The sequence below is a fragment of the Cornus florida genome, unplaced genomic scaffold (assembly GCF_030987335.1).
Source record: "Cornus florida cultivar Cherokee Brave unplaced genomic scaffold, ASM3098733v1 CherokeeBrave_3.0.0_Hap2_Chr02, whole genome shotgun sequence".
NCBI classification, from domain to species: Eukaryota; Viridiplantae; Streptophyta; class Magnoliopsida; order Cornales; family Cornaceae; genus Cornus; species Cornus florida.
The window spans coordinates 2,903,859-2,921,473 of record NW_026775572.1 but is presented as its reverse complement, the minus strand read 5'-3'; the positions used below and the strand labels follow the sequence as shown (position 1 = coordinate 2,921,473).

The window sequence follows — 17,615 nt, the reverse complement described above, 5'->3', positions numbered from 1 at the left end:
GTTTAGGGGTAGTGCAATTTAGTGTAAAAAAAGTTTAGAGGTTATCAATTTAATCAAAATGTCTAAGATGTCTGGCTTATCCAATAATTTCGGCAGAAAAGCCTTATTGTATCAAAGGCTTAGATGCTGTCAGTGGGACATTTTGACCAAACTAATAGGGTCTTAAAAACATTTGAAAGTTCACTACAATATGTTAGAATATTGATGATTGCCCATATCAATCTAAAGAGCACACAATATTTAAAATCAGGCACTATATTTTGAACGGTATCCATGAATTTTAGTTGCCTCACGTCAAGTGACAGTTACCTATGCACGATATTGTCACTACTCATAGTTCTCTTGCGAGGCCCACGTGAAAGTCAACAAATTATGTGGACTTGGCAAAAGAACTGTAAATGTGGGCCCACGAGGAGGGCAGTGAATACTGACAAAGTAGGCAAGGATGTAATGTTACGTTTGGTGTGCAAGAATGGAATGCTCATTCCAACTATTCAGTTATTTGGTGTACATGAATAGAATGGAATGACTATTCCAATAGAATGAAAATCCATTACAGGGAATGAAAATCCATTCCATAAGTAAACCTATGGAATGACCATTCCATTCTATAGTAAGATAAAATTATTTTGTAATATTCCCAATAAGCCCTTAATCACATTCCAATAAGGCAAAAATATTTCGCATTCACCAAAATCTTTCACATTCCATTTTTCATGTTTATCGATTTCTTTATTAGACGTGATAAATGTCTTTCATCTTCCCTCTCTTCTGAATATACCCAGAGTTGTATTGACAAAAAAATTGCAGGACTTTCAACCAAATTACAAGTATTAATTTCTTTATTTATTTATTTTTGATAAGTAAGTATTAAATCTCTTTTATCTTCTGTGTATATCACTTTTTTATTTTTATTTATTTTTTTTGTATCTTTGTATTGAAACATTTGTGTAATTTTCTCGAACCAAAAGTGGACTAATTTGACTTTTAGACCCTTAGTCAAGTTCATCGTTGGATGATTGGAGAACCTTGCTTAATTAGAATTTTATCAAAACTAGAATTTTCAAGAAATCTACAATAAAAAAAATTAAAAAAAAAATTACACAATTACTTGGAAATATTACCAGGTTTTTTTGTTTGGTTGATGATTTATTTATTCCTTAATTTTAGTTGAGTTGATCTTATGGTGCATGATTTTTTATATATTATTAAGATTGATATATCATTATATATATATATATATTATTTTTTAGCCTTTACATCAATTTCTTAGATAAAATATTCAATCATGATAAGTTGGTTTAGTTATAATTTTTTTATTTTTCTTTCTTCCAATAAAAAAGGCATTTTTGAAAAACGGCATTCCCTTCCAGATTTAATGATACTCAACCAAACAATAAAATGGTAATAATCATTCCATTCCATAACGATTCATCGTATTACACCAAACATTAGAATGGTAATACTCATTCCATTCCATTCACATTCTTATTCCATTCTAAATTTTATTTCATTCCATTCATGCACACCAAACGTAGCATAAGGATTTATTTGGTTAAATTTTTTAATAGTAGAAAACCATACAAAAACTTGGAGGTTTACCATACATATACTCTGGTGTAAATCGATTCATTTCAGAGCACAATAAACATTTTTCATGTAGTTGTGTACTTGGAGATCTTTTTAACTGATAATACTTGACTTTACCATACATGTGCTCCTGTATAAATTGATTCATTCTAGAATACAACAATCCTTTTTTGGTGAGTCATATACAACAAAGTTGATGATCATTTTATCTTACCACAAACTAGAGAGATCATTTTAGCGGATTATTGATAATTACTCAATGTTACGACACATATGCTCCATTAAATGGATTCATTTCAAAATATAACAAACCTTTTCATTTGGTCATATACGACAAACTTAATTGGAGATCATTTTAGTTAATGATACTACAACAAATTTAGAAATCCTTTAAGGAACATTGAGATAAATGACTGAATTTTGATTAAATGCAGCACAAGTGAATTAGCTATATGGAAATTACATATGCATTGTGTTGACGAACTTATAAACTTTTTATATGCTCCGGTGTTAATTGATTCATTTTAGAAAATAACAAACCTTTTAAATTAGTCGAATACGACAAACTTAGAGATCACTTTAGCTGATAACACTTAACGCTACGACAAACTTAGAGATGAAGATTGAAATAAATGACTGAATTTGATTAAATACCGCACAAGTGAATTAGCTATATGGAAATTACGTATGCATTGTGTTTGACTAGTTTAGAAACTCTGTATATGATCCAGCGTTAATTGATTCATTTCATAATACAAGAAACCTTTCAGTTCGTCGATCAGATACGACAAACTTAGGGATCACTTTAGCTGATAATACTTGACGTTACGACAAATTTAGAGATCCTTTAAGGAACATTGAGATAAATGACTGAATTTGATTAAATGCCGCCCAAGTGAATTAGCTATATGGAAATTATGTATGCATTGTGTTTGACAAACTTAGAAACCATGTATATGATTCCGTGTTAATTGATTCATTTCAGAATACAATAAACCTTTCAGTTCAGATACGACAAATTTAGAGATCACTTTAGTTGACGTTACAACAAATTTAGATATTTTGTAAGGAACACTGAGATAAATGACTAAATTTTGATTAAATGCTCCACAAGTGAATTAACTATATGGAAATTACATATGCATTGTGTCTGACAAACTTAGAAACTTTGTACGTGCGAAAAATTATACTTAATCATTCCATATGCTCCCGAGCCTCCTGTGTTAATTGTTTCATTGCAAAATACAACAAACTTTTTCAGTTGGTCGGATACGACAAACTTATAGATTGTCTTATCTAATAATACTTTGACGTTACGACAAATTTAGAGATCCTTCAAAGAATATTGAAATAAATGACTGATTTTTATTTTTATTTTTTGGAGATAAGGTGAATGAATTAAATGGAAGTCTGGAGTTCATTCGAACTAATTAAGGAACAGTACGTATGTGCTTATTTCTAGGTTGTAATGTTTGTCATTCTATTTAGTAATTGGAAAAACAGCATATAACTATGACCATCTATTCTATCAAATATGAGCACTATATTATTTGTAGTAAAGGAATATATATTGTTAATGGGATGTATGCTTTACATGGTGCTTCAGTGTTTCAATTATCCATTGGAAATCGCCATATATTAGGTCCAACAAATTAATTAACTGTATGAAAATTTGAGCATTAATTAATAATGAATTATAATTCTAGCTAAAATTGTTATATATTAGTTAAAAGTGTACCCACGATAGTGAGAGCTTGATGGACAGGAAACATAGCAGTACTCCGAAAGGGTGGCAAAACTCCAAAACCTATTATATATGTCTTAAATGTTTTTTCGATCAAAAGGCAACTCTTTGATATTTCTCATTGTAACATAATTTTTCTTTTTATTATTCTACATAAATTTTTATATATATTTTAATCCAAGGGGTTAAATTTTTATATATATTTTAATCCAAGGGGTTAGGGACTTAGTGACTCATGAATGTCTTAGAATTGAATCTTCTCAAGTGCAATCAATTTCTTAGGGGTCACGGCATAAATATGATCCGAGTTTTACCAGATTCACGTGGAGGGGTCGCTTTGCATGAGTCTCGTAAATTAGTCGGCCCAGATATCCCGATTAAAATAAATAAATTTATATTCTTTTCTTTCTTCTATCTTGATTTTATAGTTCTATACATTGGCTTAAGTTTAATTGATGATAATGCAACACAGACCCAACGCTGCTGCATAAAGCTCAACTCTATTTTTTGAAAGGTAAATATATATATATATATATAATATGAACATATATAACATGTGGCAAGAGCTTCACAATATCATCATTAACAAAAACTATTAGAAAATACATGAGCTGCTAAACCCTACTTTAATTAAGCCAAGGTCCATCGCTGATATAAGATATTCTGTGGACCTGCTTGACAAATGTTGTCCGATGAAGATGTGAAGAATATTGACAAACAGCTACTAATTCACTCAGCATGCTCTAATAATCTTGTTTTCTAGAGTTATTTAAATAAATTTATTCCTTTGCTTCTTAAATGTGTTACATTTTATTTCTGTAATGTTCACAAATATTTTTTGGATTAAAATAAAAATCTAAAATAATATTCCTAAACTACTCCGAACTCCGAAGTGTTGAAAAGTACTTAAATTAACAATGAATATCTATTTTAAATTTCACAAGGAGCACGAAATAAAAGCATGTGTTATCTCAAAAATTAAAGTCTTCAAAGCATATATTTATTTTTGGGTGGAGGAATTAGTTAATAGAAGCATTATCGAATCTCATGCACACTTATCCTCCTTCCCTCCAAAAATTTAAAAGAAAAAAAATCAATGAGATTTTTGTAATCTATATTAGAGGTTTTAATTATGAAGTTAGATTAATTAACACGAGACATGCATTTTCGTTTATATGAGCAGACCATTCAATTTGTTAAGTCATTACAACTCAGCAAGTGAGAGAATTATATATATTTAGGCAAATACTATTAATTTGAACTTATCCCTACTTAATGTGTGACCCATCTAATTAATTGTGTTTAGAGATAAATAAATGGTGAATTTATTTGATATAAATAGTACATATTTACTTAATACAAAATTATAAATATAAAAAAAGAACTGATTTTTTATATCAAATTTATCAAGCCGTATGATAAAATATTAAGGCAAATACTATAGATATTAATTTGAACTTATCCCTACTTAACAGTACAGCTAATTGTGTTTAGACTTTAGAGGTAAGTAAATGTTGAGTTTATTTTATATAAATAGGACATACTACATACAACATTATAAATATAAGAAAAGAAAAAAGAACTGATTATAATTTTTTTTTTTTCAGATATGATGATTATAAATATATAACTGTTTCTTAAATGTATATATTATGTTTGCTCACTGTGGGTTGCGGAAAATTGCAATAATTGGTTGTTGTGTAGACAATATATAATTTCTGGTTTTAATTTTAATTATTTTTTTACAAGTTGCATTTGTGGATGAAGCCATTGAGATAAAATTTTCTTTTTGTCTTTTTAATTGAAGATAAGGGATAAGTTTTGTTTCTGAAAAAGAAAGAATGTACAATAACTCCCAAGACAGTGGAAATTATTTAATTATATATTCAGAAAGAAAAGAAAGTAAAGTACTTAAATACCCAACAAACATGACTTTCTCATTCTTAATTTTGAAGAAGTAATGCGTGGTTTGGGTAAAATCGGTGTTAAAACAATAAATACTGGCACTAAATGAAGTTTATCAACACTTCTTGAAAATTTGACTTTAAATTAATTTATATATAATAGAGTAGAATCAAAGATTCCCAAAACCTGTTTAAATAACAGCCCCAGAGTGTTGCTAATCCACACCTCTCTGAAGATGCCAAAAAAATCAAGCAAAGTCAATAATTCTGGTGATGCTCCAAAATGGGAGTACCAGTGCATCTACTGCAATCAAACCTTCTTCTCCGGTCGGGCTTTGGGTGGCCACCAAAATGCTCACCGGTTTGAGCCCAGAGAGAAGAGAAGAACCCATCACCTGCGTGTGCCGATGCGATACCAATCTCTTGATGGATCATCTGGACCTGCTGCTGCTGTCCACTCACCACCTTCACCACCTAATTGGTCTGGTGGATATGGAAATTTCCCCATGACTGGCGGCCTTTGGCCGGCTGCTCCTCTCGGTCATGGAAATGGATTTCCGGCTCCACCACCGTTGGCGGCTCATGTTGATCACATGCAGCATGCAATCAATGTGGCTCCGGATTATCCATGGAATGGTGTGGTGGGTAGAGTTGGGATAAATCGTGACTTAAATGCTGTTGAAGTCACTTCCAAGATGAGGGTGGATATGGAGGTGGACTTGGAGTTGAAGCTTTAATTCTGAAAACTAACCCCCCATTCCCCCACCCACCCACCCCCCCCTCCTCTCTCTCTCTCTATATAATATCCAGCAGCGAGTCCTGCATTTCCTTGTATCAAATTGTCATGGTTGTAATGTTTTTTTATTTTTTATTTTTTTTAGGTTGCTGTTTGATGTATTTAGTGCTGATTCGTATAATGTTCATGTATGTTTAATTATGTATATATGTGTTTAATATATATATGTGTGTGTCTATTTCTGGTACTTATATATCGTTCTTGAAGTTTTCTATTAATTCTTCTTTTAACCTTTTGTTATCATTATTCCGTTACTTTTCTTCCATCAGTTAAGTCTTCTATATCATCAACACAAGAAGAAATTTAGTGAGATTACAAAGAAAATATATGAGCCCTCAAAATTAGGAGATATATATATATATATGAGCCCTCAATCCGCAGATGCATGTATATTAATATTCCTTCATATATATCGTTATCTACAATTTTCTGTGATACTGTAAGACATTAATATTCACATTTATTCCTTCTTTATACCTGATAAAGAAAAAATAAGCTTTCATTCCTTCTCTTTATTTATTGAATTAGTCAGTAAGCCTTGCTGTATTCGTAAAACTTTCGATTGTATATATTTTTTAATTATTGATTTGAAACTTGTAACACTAAATCTTACAAAAAAAAAAAAAATTGCAATTTTTTGTAACTCTTTTTATATTAATTAATAATTTTTTTTGTATTAATAAATAAATACTGAAATATTTTGAAATTGATAAAATAGATAATTTATGGTAGAGTTTTATAGAAACTTTTTATATGAAATATTTATATATATTAATAATTCTTGTCTAATTAGATTACCTTTTATTTAAAAAAAAACTCATAATAAAAGGTAATTTGTGGTAGAGTTTTAAAAAAATTGATTTATTTTTTATATCAATTAAAAAATATTTTTTATATTAATACTTCTTGTCTAATTAGATTTTGTTTAAAAAACTCATAATAAATAAATAAATAGGTAATTTGTGTTAGAGTTTAAAAGAAACTCTTTTTATATTAATTAATAATTTTTTTATATTAATAATTCTTGTCTAATTAGATTTTCTGTTATTAAAAAACTCATAATAAATAGATAAATAGGTAATTTGTGTTAAAGTTTTATAAAAAAACTCTTTAAAAACATCTTTTTATATCAATTAATAAATAATTTTTTATATTAAAAATACTTGTCTAATTTTTTTATAAATAGGGTAATTTGAAATTTATTAGTTTGATTTTATAGTTTTATAGAGTTATTTTTTTTTTTTTTTTTTTTTTTAAACTCTTTTCATATCAATTAATAAATATATTTTTTTATCTAAATAAATAAATACTGAAACTCTTTGCACATTTAATAATAGTATATATAAAAACTCTTTTTATATTAATTAATAAATATTTTATTATATACATAAATAAATGCTGAAATTTCAGAGCTTCTGTATTTTATAGATAAAAACTCATTTTATATCAATTAATAAATATTTTTTATATAAATAAATAAATACTGAAATTCTTTGGCAGAACTTTTGTATTTTATATGTTCCTCTGAATTTCTGGATTTCTGGATTTCAGAGCTTCTTTATTTTATAGATAAAAACTCATTTTATATCAATTAATAAATATTTTTTATATAAATAAATAAATACTGAAATTCTTTGGCAGAACTTTTGTATTTTATATGTCCCTCTGAATTTATGGATTTCTAGAATTCTGTGACGTTACCGATTTTTTATCGTTTTTCTAATTTCTGGAATTTATTTGATTTTCTAAATTATTTTAATCCTTGTCTCGTTTTGCGTGCCATGCGGGCCCCGAGGGGCGTTTTGGTCAATTATTGAGTCGAGGGTTTTAGAAGTGTATTTTCAATCATTTTATGTCAATTAAAAGTAACAGTTTCATTTTTAGATTTTTTCAAAAGTCGGGACGATTTCCGGACTCGGGAACTTTCCTTGGTTTTCTCATCTTAAGTGAGGAACGTTATTGGGATTTCACATGTGTGCGTGTATATTTATATGTATTCTTTGAGAGGATATTTTGGGCGTAGGCATGTTATTACAATGGAAGACCATGGACTAGGAGGTAACTTTGCCCAAAATTAGTAATCCACAAGAATTGGACAAGTGGCACATTATTGGCCTTGGAAGCAAAGTGAAAAATTAACCTAATTTCCTCCTTCTCTTCATTCAGCCGAGACCATCTCCCTCTCTCCTTAGTTTTTCCTTTTCTTCTCTCTATATATCTATACATCTATATACACATATTTCTCCATTGTTGCAAGCTTGATTTGAGGTGTTTAGAGTGAGGTTTTGGAGGTGATCAAGAAGGATGTTGGAGAGCTTGGCATGAGCTTTCATTAGAGACCAAAGGTGCAAGGGCTTGGAGGATTTTGAAAAAATTTGGGGTTTTTCTTCTATTTGAGGTAGAGTTTATCTAATTGTCGATTTCCTTGGAACTGGTAGTTAATTAGATGACTTTCCCTCATTTGACATGCCAATTTAATGTTAATTGAATAATGAAGATTTTAGGGTTTTGGTTGATGCAGAAGCTTTGTCTTATTAATGTGTTTGATGGAAATTAATTGTTTATCTTGTGTATGAATTTCAATTGACATGCTAAGAAGTTGCTATATGGTGGATTATCTCTATTACTCTTTGTATAGTCATTTTGATGTATGTAGAAACATGTTTAAGTGTTGGATTATCGTGTTATGGTTGTGAAATTGCTTATTGGATAATGAAAGCATGATGAGAATTTGAATGGTTGAAATCAAAATATTTCATATGCATGTCATGAGGGTATTGATGGGTATAAGAGAGGTGATGGTGTGAATGTGATGTGTGGATGTGTGGAGGGGTGAATGAAATGTGTGGGTGTGTAGGAGTGTGGAAGTGATGCATGGACATACGATGGTATAGACGGAATGTGTGATTATGTGAGGGTAGAATGTGATGTGTGGTTGCATTGGCATCTTGTGCATAGCATTGAATATGATGGTGTGTGAATTATTTAAAAATTGAGGTGTCGTATGTGAATCCCTCGCATGATCCCCATCTCTTTTTCCTATTCATTGCTTGTAAGGCATGTAATTATTTACCGTGCTTGAGGAGATGCCACTTAGGTATTCTCTACTGAGCCTTGTGCTCACTCCTCTACTTATTATTATTTTTCAGGGATTGAAGATGAGCCGGTGAATAATATACATCCATGGATATCAATGTAGATAGGACTTCACTTTTATTTTTTACCAAAGCTATGTAAATTTTGGCCATAGAGGCCTTACTCTTGTATTTAATTCCTTTAAAATTTGAATAAAATGAGACTTTTGTAATTCGGTCTTTAAATGATGTATTGGACGGGTATTGGGGATGCAATTAAATATAATCTCACAAAATCCTTCTTGGTGCATTTTCTTGGAACGTGTTATGTATCATTCAAAATATTTATTACCAATATTGTTATCGTATTGGGTTTTGAATTGTATATAATTACGTACACGTGCAATGGTGGTAATTGGGTGATTGGTTATCAAAGTTGGTGTATTTGGGATAGTGGGAATTGCGAGTGTGGATAACCCAAAACCAGTTGACGTATAGCGTGAACTAGTCGACGTGTAGTATGAACCAGTCCACGTGTAGTAGGAACCAGTCGACGTATAGCGTGAACCGGTCGACGTATTATGTGAATCAGTAGATCGGTATCTTGGCAGAGAGTTTGTCACTGTACACTTCCCAAACCAGTCGACGTGTACATCCCACACGTCGACCGGTATCTCGGCAGTGGGTATCATTATTGTTCATGTCCCAAACCAGTCTCTGTTTTGTATGTAATTACTATTTTAAATTCTTAAATTACACTTTGGTACCCAAGTAAGGTTACACTTAATTATTTTATGACCCAAATAAATGTAATAATTATGTTTTGACTACCGAAAAGACTATTTTACCCCGGATCTTATTTTAATTATTATGTGATGCAAATAAATGGCTATATTAACCTTTGAGTCTAAAATTATTGAATTAGGGCAAATTACCATTTTGTCCTTTTTGGACCTTGATAATTAAATTTAACGTGAAAAGACCGTTTTACCCTCGGATGATTTTGGGTCGGGTAATGACCCGTTTAATGATCTGGATCTAGTGGATTCGGGTCGTTAAAAATTCTTAATTTCTGTATCCCTTCCTCCTTCCTCCTTCCTCCTTCCTCCATGCCCCTATTTATAGGCTTCTTGGATTAATAGGATGATGACATATGTACTCTCCTGATAGTTATCATAAAAAATAACTATTCTTTTTATATCAATTAATAAATATTTTATTGTGAATGATTTTATTAGGTAATTTTTAGAGTTTTATAGAAACTATTTTTATAAAAACCTTTTTATATCAATTAATAAATATTTTATTGTGATTGATTTTATTAGGTAATTTTTAGAATTTTATATAAACTATTTTTATAAAAACTATTTTTATATCAATTAATAAATATTTTTTTATATAAATAAATAAATACAAAAATACTAAAACTCATAATAAAAGCTAATTTGTTATATATAATAGAGTTTTAAAGAAAATAAAATAGTTAATTTGTGGTAGAGTTTTATAGAAACTCTTTAAATATATCTTTGTCAGATGTGATAGAGTTTAATTGAAAATAAAATAAGTAATTTGTATTAAAATTTTATATAAATTATTTATTTTCTTTAAATATATATATCCTTGTCTAGTTAGATTTTCTTTTATTAAAAAACTCATAATCAAAGGTAATTTGTGGTAGAGTTTTGGAAAAATTATTTTATTTTTTATATCAATTATTAAATATTTTTTATATTAATAATCCTTGTCTAGTTATATTTCTTTTATTAAAAAAACTCATAATAAATAGATAAATAGGTAATTTGTGTTAGAGTTTTATATAAACTCTTTTTAAAAAATTATTTTATTTTATTTTAATATATCCTTGTCTATTTAGATTTTATTTTATTAAAAAATTCATAATAAATAGATAAATACAAGTGATATGTGATAGAGTTTTTAAAAAAATAAAATAGATAATTTGTGGTAGAGTTTTATAGAAATTATTTTATTTTCTGTAAAAATAATCATAATAAATAGTTAAATATAGGTTATATGTGATAGAATTTTATAGAAAATAAAATAACTAATTTGTGTTAGAGTTTTATAGAAATTATTTTATTTTGTTTAAATATATTCTTGTCTGATTAAATTTTATTTATTAAAAACTCATAATAAATAGATAATGTAATAGAGTTTTATAGAAAATAAAACAGCTAATTTGTGGTAGATTTTATAAAAAAATTTTATTTTCTTTAAATACATTCTTGTTTCATTATATTTTCTTTTATAAAAAAAATCATAATAAATAGATAATTAGTTAATATGTGTTGGAGTTTTATAGGAAATCTTTTAAAAACTCTTTTTATAGGAATTAATAAATATTTTTATATATTAGTAATTTTTGTCTAATTAGATTACCTTTTATTAAAAAAAACTCATAATAAAAGGTAATTTGTGGTAGAGTTTTAGAAAATTTATTTTATTTTTTATATCACTTGAAAAATGTTTTTATATAAATAATTCTTGTCTAATTATATTTTCTTTTATTAAAAAACTCATAATAAATAAATAAATAAGTAATTTGTGTTAGAGTTTAATAGAAACTCATTTAAAAACTCTTTCGATATTAATTAATAAATATTTTTTATATTAATAATTCTTCTCTAATTAGATTTTCTTTGATTAAAAAACTCATAATAAATAGATAAATAGGTAATTTGTGTTAGAGTTTTATAGAAACTCTTTTAATACCTCTTTTTATATCAATTAATAAATAATTTTATATATGAATAATACTTGTCTAATTAGATTTACTTTTATTTAAAAACCTTATAATAAATAGATAAATACGTAATTCGTGTTAGAGTTTTATAAAAACTCTTTAAATATATCTTTTGTTACCCAAGTAATGACCCTAGATGGGGGGTGAATAGGGTCATTGACAAATTATGAAACTTTTTCGATTTAGCTTTTCTAAGCTCCTTTTTTATTTGTCTCTATACTTTAGAGCCAAATATGATTCATTGTGATTAATGCATTTCCTAGTGGATTGTAATGTGAAGCTTTCTTTAACCTTGAAAATATAAAACAATTAGTTTACTACATTTGATAAGTATGTTGCCTTAGTAAATGATCATCTCATTCATTCTTTGAATCATGCATATGTAAGATGTAAAATTAAGCATGCGCATCATTGAATTCAAATTATAAATGAGATTATTTCAAGTGAATACATGTAATTCAATTAACCACTAAGGACAAACATTTGAACAATATTGATGTAAATTATGCTCAAGGTACAAATGTCATAAGAAGCCTTATTATAGAGTTTATAAGAAATATACCAAATATTCATCAAGCATATAAACTCTAAATATGAAGGTTAAGTTGAATATACATTCTATCAAACACTTGGTGTGTAACAACATTTAGCTAGTGAAGAAATATATTCATATATGATTTTTTTAAGTAACTATCTCAATACATTCCACCTAATCCAAGTATACATCCCATTCTCCCATTTGCATAATATTGATGTGATTAATATTCAAGATGCAAATGTCATAAAACACATTATCATAGAGTTTATAACAAATTCATCAAACATTTGGTGTGCATATAGACTCTAAAGGTGAAGGATGTGTTGAATATGTATTTTTGTCAAGCACTTGGTATGCAACATCATTTGAGATATATATGAATCAAATATAGAACATATAGTTTAAGCTAAAATCAATCACTCATTCAACTCAAGATGAACTAAGCATTTGATATATAAAGATTGAGCAAATAAAGATGCAATCAAATGTAAAGAGAGTAGAGATTAGAGAGTTAAGAAAATGCAAACCAAGGGACACATGATGTACATATATGGTTCGGCACAATCTTGGCCTACATCCATGCCTTGAGAAAACCTCTCAAGGATTCCACTATGGCTCCTCCTTACGGGTGGAGAGCAAACATTTACATGTTCTTGCTTGCGGGTGAAGAACTGACCTTGTAATGAAGCCATCTCACTTCTCCTTCTTTTGATGGCTAAGAAGAAATCATTGCCCACTCTTACGGGTGGAGAGCTCTACCAAATCCTCTCATTAGAGAGACACCTTCTTTCTTTTATGGGTATCACATTAAACAAACTTTTCCTTGCCAAGAGCACCTCTTGGTTTTCTTCTCTCAAGAATGGATATATAATGAAGCTTATAATGAATGTCTCTCAAATAGACAAATATACAAATCAAAGCTCTCATAGTTAAAGTTACAATTGAAATAATCAAATGAAAGCTCAATTCTAAGCTTGCAAGATGAATCACATGAATGATATGAAATAAATGCTTCAATGGTGATTCCTAGAAGATATTTCTATCAAAAATGATAAACAATTTCCACCCCCAAAGGTAAGTCTCTCTATGGCTCTCTCGCATGCCCACAATGTCTAGACATTGTGTATTTATAGCCCCATTTTAGAACATAGCCGTTTGGGGGCAAAATGGTAAAATTCCATGAAGTCAAAGGGTCAAAATAGCCGTTAGATTCAAATTGCCTAGAGAGAGTCGATTAAGTTGTAGAGAGAGTCGGCTCAGTTGTGAACTGAGTCGACTAGATTGCTAATGGAGTCGGTTGAGTTAGCTGTCTTCAGTTTTCTGAAAAATGATAACCCTCGGTCTAAATGAATCGACTGAGTTTTTAGAAGGAGTCGGCTTAGTTGAAGACTGAGTCGGCTGAGTTGAAGATTGAGTCGACTAAGTTGCAGTTATACCAGAAAATGAAACTGTTTAGTGCTTTACTACTGACTTCTGCACAGGACTTCTTTGCACACCTAGAGCTTCTGCACAGGACTTCTTTGCACACTTTCTTATTTCCATTGAAAACATTTAAGTAAATGTCTTTATAGTATTTATATGTCTATTTACTTTAAGTTTATAATGTAAATAAGGAAGTACCCTTCATTTGGATTCAATAAAAAATATAAGAAAATTGAAATCCAACTAAATCAAAATGTAGAAATTCAGTTTTAGTACAAATTTGGATTTCCGACAGTTTTGGTAAAATTGAATCCTTATGTAGACCAATGTAGACTTGGCCATAAAATCCCATAAAATTAGTTTTGGCTAATTGAAGTGTAAGGAGTAATTACCCGAAAAAATTATCTTGGAAAAATGTTTTCTACAAAAATCCAATTTTCACACTTAGCCAAAAACACAGTTTTCATGATGTGCATTCTGGGATCCTAATGTCCGTTACCAAGTCATGGTAATAAATGATTCTCATGCCTTAATAGTTGATCAATATAAATCATATGATTGATGTGCATGGTCTTAGTATTTCTAGCACAAGTGATGGGTTCTTTCAAAACTTAAGCAAGCTTGAACTAACTCATTCTTTAGCAAAGACTTCATGTGTCAATTATATTTGAATAAAGTGTTAAGTTTATTGCTAGTAGTTATAGGAACATATGAATAATAATGATACGCATGGTCCTATAGAGATGAGCTTCCAAATGAAGTTACTTCAAAAATAACTTTACAATTTAAGCTAGCACTCACCAAGCTATCTACCCCTTTCTTTAAGCTTTGTTCATGATCTTTTAGGCTTTGAGGTATTCTTCCTTTCTTTGAGTTGCTTTCTTGCTCACTGTAGTCTGGGCTATCTTTTCTTGCAACTTTCAGCCTTCTTGTATTTATTCATTTCCTTGATGTGATCTTGAATAATGGAATACTTGGCATGGTCTTTATGATCTTCATTGAGGTTCTTCTTTGAATGTAAATCATTTACAACACTTAATGTAAACATTAGTTCTCAAACACCATTAATGGTTTATTATCATTAAAACACTTAGATTGTCCTTGGATGAAATCCTTAAGATCAACAATCTGGGTCAACATCTTTGTCTCATATGATAAAGTTTTATTGAAAATAAAATAAGTAATTTTTTTTATAGAGTTTTACGCAATTTATTTTATTTTATTTTATTTACATATATCCTCGTCTAATTAAATTTTTTTTTTATTTATTAAGAAACTCAGAGTAAAAGGTGGAAACATTGAAACTCTGTGCACATTTAATAATAGTATTGATATAAATATAGATATAGATATATTGTGATAATTATCTATAATTATTTTTTAGAGTTTTATAGAAACTATTTTTATATCAATTAATAAATTTTTTTTAATATAAATAAATAAATACTGAAATATAAACACTGAAACTCTTTGCACATTTAATAATAGTATAGATATAGATATATAAGTCTTTGCACATTTAATAATAATATAGATATAAGTATATAGCCCCATTTTTCACTCGCATACACCATTAATTCTTAGTGTTGTTTGCTTAAGCTAAATATCCTGTCAAGTTGCGAGAGACAGTTAAGGAGTCAAAATTTTTTTCAACTCAAAAATAAAACTGCAGTAACCAAGATTCCAATACTACGACATAATTTGAAGGAAAAAAAATGTAATACAAAAATTCAAATATATAAATAAAATGAACATTAATTTCATAAAATTGCACTAATAAATTTAAAGAACTAAAAAATAGATTAAATAATAAGAAGAGAGTGAAAGGTTGACGCACATATATCATACATAAGTGCAAGAAGAGGAATTTTTAAGAATAAAAAATATATATATATAACATAAAAAGGAAAGGAACATGAGATAACTTTCAATGGGGAATTAAAGTTTGATTAAAGAATGAAAATGCAAAATTTTGTAAGGAATCAATAAATAAATAATCTTCCTTTCCTTTATAGGTTGGCATTGAATATGCTCATACTAACCAAATCTACTCTCTTATTGTAATACCCGTGAAAAAAAAAAAAAAAAAAAAAAAAAACATTTATCATTAGATGTGTTTATTGGAGATATTAAAGGAGATATATTTTAACGTATCTTTCAATTAGATAATTAACTATTATCCTGTATTTTAAAAACAAAAGACTTCTATATGAACTAAACCACTGGGCATATATCGGTACATTTCGGCATATACAAGCTATTTTAAGGATTTCTTTTCACTGAGATCGCAAAGTCATAATCTGATCAAGCGAATAGTGAATTTGAACGCAAGTTAATTCTTGCTTGTAACTTTGTATTTATTTATGTTTTAATGGTTAGATTATTAAATATGATTTAATTGTAGAACTCATGATAGATATGGAGATTATTCAAGGAGTTATTGAGTGATTAGAAATTATATTTATTTCATTATTTCTTTCTGTTTAATTGGAGTTGCAGATTAGCATAGATTTATACCGATTGATTGTGGGGTTATATAAAAGAAAATTGGTAATTGGAGTTAATGATAGTTTTGTTTTTAGTGTTAATTTAGTAAAGGAATATGAAAAATAAGGCAAGGAATCTGTAGAAGCCTGGAAGGTGAAGAAAAGAAAATTGGAATAAAGATGATGTGGCGGGACCTAGAAAAATTTAGCAAAAATCCAATTCTTTGGCTTTGGCTGCGTGAGAGTGTTTATTAGGTAATCAGATGCAATTGTGGCTAGGGTGACTGAAATCATAAATCAAAACAGAAGAACTGGCTTACAAAGTAGGGACTTCTTTGGAAATACGAACAAGATCCAGAACAATGAAATCGACTAGTAACAGCAAGGTAATACAAAACAATACGAAAAATGTTGTTACAGTTGTTGTTATGGTGGAGTGGGATTCGTGGAGTTGGTTTTTGTTGTTTATTTATGGAGTATTATATACAATTAATGGCAGAACAATTGGAGTGATATTGAGGTTGAAATTTAGAATATAAGTTTACAATTTTTTATAATTAGGACTATTAAGTTGGTACTGGTATGTTAATAATTAATAAATAAATAATTAATTATTAATTAAGGTGGTTGATAAACTCATGATATTATGAGTAGAAATTATTTAAACATATTTAGTGTTTAATTGATGTGATTAAACTAGTTGGAGCAGTAGTCTGGGAATTATACAATGATGAGTTTGTTGAGTGCAGTCAGGGACTGTCTACAGGAGTTAAATTACTCTTTTGATATGGCCATTGGGCTAAAGGTGCCCTTAGTATGTGGACGTGGTCAGGGGCCATCTGGGTGAGTAGACGTGAGTAGACGTACAATCCAGCCACATGTGTGTATTTGGTAGTCAGGGACTATGCAATTCACACCATTTATTCGAAGTGGAGTTAGGGGCTTATGTGAGGTATTGGCATTAGAACGCCAATTGGTCGAGGGGAGCCAGGGGCCCATGTGAGGTAAGTGGGAATTTTAGTAATTTAAATACTAGATGGGTTACAAGCTCATAGTTTGAGTTAATGTTATAAAACGACGATGATTAGTGGATATTTCGTAGTCACTTATATATGTGTTTATATACGGATTATAAGTAAGGATTGACTTGCTAAACGATGATAGTGTTTAGCAATTTTTTGCTGAGCTTGTGAGCTCACCCCTTTATCACTTTCAGGTGCACATGGATTTAGCTTGCAAAGGAGGCTTAATGGGAGACGGAGATATTTCATATTTTCCACATTTTGATTTTATTATTGTT

The 17,615-nt window shown here is 29.1% G+C and overlaps 1 protein-coding gene across 1 annotated transcript; it reads left to right on the top strand.

Annotated features, from left to right (window-relative positions):
- The first annotated feature begins 5,474 nt into the window (after positions 1-5,474).
- Positions 5,475-5,975, top strand: LOC132289158 (uncharacterized). The gene has a single exon (XM_059789922.1). The coding sequence runs from the start codon at positions 5,475-5,477 to the stop codon at positions 5,973-5,975; it is 501 nt and encodes a 166-aa protein (XP_059645905.1).
- The last annotated feature ends 11,640 nt before the right edge of the window (positions 5,976-17,615 follow it).